This window comes from Cryptomeria japonica, chromosome 8 (assembly GCF_030272615.1).
Source record: "Cryptomeria japonica chromosome 8, Sugi_1.0, whole genome shotgun sequence".
NCBI classification, from domain to species: Eukaryota; Viridiplantae; Streptophyta; class Pinopsida; order Cupressales; family Cupressaceae; genus Cryptomeria; species Cryptomeria japonica.
The window spans coordinates 667,923,215-667,927,943 of NC_081412.1; the positions used below are offsets into that span (position 1 = coordinate 667,923,215).

Genomic DNA, 4,729 nt, shown 5'->3' on the forward strand with positions numbered 1-4,729 from the left:
CATTTTTTGGAATCTATGACACACACAAATGAGCCATCTGATCCAATAGGGTCTTGTGAGGCCACTCTAAAAAAACCTCTCTTGGTTTAGGAAAACTCGCATCCATTTCCCTGTGGCGACACTTTTTATGTTGCAACAAAAAGCATTAGATGCATTCAATAAAAAGTTGCATACATACATACATACATATATGTATGAATATACATATGTATATATACATACATATATGTATGAATATACATATGTATATATACATACATACGTGTATATATGTACACACACATACAAACATATACATATATGTTTGTATAAATGTCATCATTATTTTTCTCATTTGTATATTTGCTTATACTTCTATCTTGACATTTTTTTATGAATTTATCTTTATGTTTATATATATTATTATATCCATATGTTTATACTTATGTTTAGGTTTATCTCTAGATTGTATATATATAGTTTATTTAAGTTTTATATTTTATTGCTTTTAGTTTACTTTGTTGTGTTATTGTATTTGTTATCTTATATCTTTATCATTATTTGTTAACTCTTTTGTTCATTTTTTATTTGTATTATTGTGTTATTAGATTTATTTGTCAATATATGTTAATATATATTTTACTAATTTATTAATAATTTTACTTCTTTCATATTATTAATATACATTGTTAATTTATTTATTAGATATTATTCTTGTAAATTTTTTTTTTTATATATATAATTAGATATATACTTGTTCGGTAATTTTCATTGGGTCTCTCATGCCCTAATTTTATCCATCTTTATTATTCCCCTCTTATACAGATGGAAACATGGGCACGTTTTCAGATACCCAATTTCCCAGCCACAAACTCTCAGGAGAAATAAAACCACCCATCTAAATCAATTTCGCATTACTTGAATTCAATTCTATATTCTATAAATACAGAGACAATCAACAAGAATTCCACTTCTACACAAAACTCTTCTATTACAGAGATAATCAGCTATATTTTATAATCAAGATTGTCTATTACAGATTCTGAAGACATAACATTACAAACAAATTTGTAGTCGCCCTCAGTTGTGTCTCTGCTAAATTTTTGTCTTCCAATGCTAAAATACATTAAGCCTTGTATATTACAGTGGTAACAATTATGGATTGTTTGACAAGATAAAATACTGGAAACAATTATGGATTGTTTCCTTTTAAATATGAGCAACAATGCAAATCTTAAGTACATATCTATGACAAGAGTGAGCATTAGTTTCAGATTCATTGTTCCATAAGATAAAAGATAAAATTGTCTATGAGAGCAAAGCATATGTATCTCCATTTTATGTGGAAACATAACACTGCAATCACAAGAGCAAATCCCACTCCATAACTTAACCCAAGTCCCACAGCCCACCATTGATCCATTACAACATCTCCATCCGCATCTCCATCTTCATCTGCACTTGTATTATTGTGATTCTCTCTGCTACCCATTGATCTATTACTCAGTGTTTTATTTTCAAGGGGAGGTCCATGAAGATGGGGATTTCCTAGAAAAGAAGAAGCCTCAAATGTTGAAAATTGCTTCCCCTGCGGTATTAATCCAGAAAGCATGTTGTTGGAAAGATTCAATACTTCAAGAAATGTGAGATTTAAAAGCTGAGAAGGAATATTTCCTGATAGCTTGTTTTCTGATAGATCTAGAGATTCCAAGTAATCCATGGCTCCCATTGATTCTGGGATTGAGCCACTCAGATTATTTTTTGATATGTTGAGAGAAATTAATCCTGCAAGGAGTCCCAATTCTGAAGGAATGTTGCCTGACAACTTATTACGCGAGAGATCTATGAACTTGTCTGCTCTAATTATCTTCTCGTATAGAGTTTCCCTTCCTTTTATCCAAATGGTTACTTCATCAACAAATTTGAGTTCATAACTTGAATAAGCATCAGCACTTCCTGAAAGTACTGGATGTGGCACATCGAAACTTTGAGAATGATTGACCATAGCATATAACTTGCTAACATCTGGAGGAATACTTCCTGTTAATTGATTTCCAGGTAAATCTAAAATCTGAAGATTTTGCATCCGGAACAACTGAACTGGAATTCTATTAGCAAACTTATTAGAAGCTAAACTAAGAATTCTTAAATCTGTTAGCCTTTCAATCCAAGTAGGAATGCTACCTTCAAATTTATTTTTCCCCAAATCAAGTACTTGGAGATGTGTACAATTTGCAATGGATGAAGGAATAATACCTTGCAACTTATTGCCATTGAGATTAAGTGTATGAAGATCAATCAAATTTCCCAACTCCTTTGGAATCTTCCCTTGCAAAACATTTTGAGCTAAATTTAAAACTGTTAATCCAGAACATGTTCCAATGTTTGCTGGAATCTTACCAATCAGCTTGTTCTTTGACAAGTCCAAAGCGCCATAATTACCAGTTGAATATCGCAGGAAACATATAGAACTTGGAATTTGTCCAGTCAGATTATTCCCTGACAATGATACAGAGACTGGTATATCAATTTTTGCAGGAATAGAGCCATTAAACCCATTATCAGATAGATCTAATATTTCTGAAGCAAAATCCAGAGCAGGAAGAGAACCATATAATCTGTTGCTGTGCAGGTCCACCACATGAAAACCATTAGATATCTTCTGGGGTAGACAACCTTCCAATTGATTATTTGAAAGATTGAGATATTGAAGATAGGGAAGATCCCATAGCCACGAAGGAAGATTTCCCACAATGTTGTTATCTGAAAGATCTAGCCTTTCCAACTGATATTGCTGGGACAAAAATGCAGGTAAGTCGCCTTCTATATTGCAAGACCCCAATCCAAGGCCTTCCAGGTGGGCAAACTGAGGAACCAAGCTTGGAGAGATGTTAATGAGAAGCTGATTTTCAGAAAGGTGAAATTCCCTAAGGCGGGTTAGATTTTCAAGTAGCTGAAGTGAAAGTTTGCCTGTTAATTCATTGGAAGAAAGTGACAATACTTCCAGATTTGAAATGGAATCAGGAATTGTTCCTGACAGCTGGTTATGGTCTAGAACAAACTCCCTTAATGTTGGAAGCTGACAGAGAGACGGCGGAATATGACCACTTAACCGGTTGTGACTAATGTGCAGATATTTAAGGGACGAAAAGTTGCCAAAAGAGGATGGTATACTGCCCTCAAAATTGTTATGCGACAGATCGATAGACTCAAGGGATAAAAAGTTGCTAAAAGAGGATGGTATACTGCCCTCCAAATTGTTATACCTCAGATTTATGGCCTTCAGTTTTGAAAAGTTTGCAATAGACTGCGGAAATGCTCCTCCTAGATTGCACTCAGAAAGAGATAGCACAACTAGTGAGGAAGAATGGCCTAGAATGAAAGAAAGGTTTCCTTTTAACTCAAAATTTGTGTCAAGCACAAGATAGCTCATTCTTGAACGGGCCAAGAAATTGGAAGGTATGGAATCATATAGATAACAGTTACTGAGATCAAGTGAAACCAATGAGGACGCGTTCGCAAACCAAGACGATAGTTCAAACGGGAAATAATTAGAGCCTATATGCAGATGTGATAAACGGGTGAGGTTTGAGAGATCTGGAATATTACCCGAGAGCTCACAATCATAGAGGTAAATCTTGGTAAGATTGGGAAGACCACTAAGGGCCCCACCCCAATGCTCAGACGCCATTGTCAAGTTCACTCTCGTCATTACTAAAAATTCCAAGCTTCTTAGATTTCTGACCCATACATCAAACTTATTACTATTCAAGGTGTTACTACATGACATATGCAAATGACGCAGGCTTGACATATTTCCCATCTCCAAAGGGACTTCGCCTCCAAATCCAGCATTTGACAAGCTAAGAAATGTAAGCTTCTGCAGTTTTGACAATTGGGAAGGAATAGAAATACCTTGAAAGTTAATCCCGCTGAGATCCAAGTGCTGTAGATGCTGCAGATTAAACAGCGACGGACGAAGCTCCCTACTAGAACTATCTTCAGTGAGTGTGAAGGCATCATATGTGTCAAGGCCCTGGTCAGTACTTACATCAAGTCGGATGACATGTGATGTATGATATTCACAGGCAACGCCCTCCCACTCGCAACAGTTGAATCCCCGCCAAGAGGATAAACGAGCTGAGGAAAGATTAAGACCAGCCTTGAAATCCAGCAAGTAATTTCTCTCATCTTGCAAACATGATTTTGAAAATGGAAATTGAATTATTATCCAAATCAACAAAAACGCAGAACCCAGAGACATGGGAAAGGAAAGTGGATACATTGCATTCCTATTGTGTAATTTACCATGATCCCCCCTATGGGGTATAAATAACTAAAACTTCTACTTCAAGCGACAAAATCTTTTCCGTCTTTTGCAAGGCATGACTAACTATTGGCTATAAAGTCTTCGTTATACTCCTTTTTATCGAGTTGCGTTAACAAAAGTCTTTTGCAAGAGATGACTGACTGTTGCCTTGAATGTGAAATCCACTAACAGGTCTTTGGCAACATCACGGCAACTTTTTTTCCACACGTCTGCTGACTTTGTAAGATGATAAAAGTCTCATTAGATTATCCCATAAGTATATCGATTTTGTTACAGGACTCGTTAGAATTTTTTTATACAAGTCTAGACAATAATAAGCTTCTAATCTAGGAGAGAATGAGTTTAATATATTTTAATGAATTAATTTGTTTATCTATTTAGTTTAAAAGAATAAAGTTATTGTGAAAAACAATTTAATAA

The 4,729-nt window shown here is 34.9% G+C and overlaps 1 protein-coding gene across 1 annotated transcript; it reads right to left on the reverse strand.

Annotated features, from left to right (window-relative positions):
* Nucleotides 1–1,255: 1,255 nt before the first annotated feature.
* On the reverse strand, nt 1,256–4,264 carry LOC131054841 (receptor-like protein EIX2). The gene has a single exon (XM_057989458.2). The coding sequence runs from the start codon at nt 4,262–4,264 to the stop codon at nt 1,256–1,258; it is 3,009 nt and encodes a 1,002-aa protein (XP_057845441.2).
* Between the last annotated feature and the right edge of the window lie 465 nt (nt 4,265–4,729).

Bases quoted from the DNA above. Each gene is read 5' to 3' on its own strand.
- LOC131054841 (XM_057989458.2), bottom strand. From the start codon at position 4,264: ATGTATCCACTTTCCTTTCCCATGTCTCTGGGTTCTGCGTTTTTGTTG.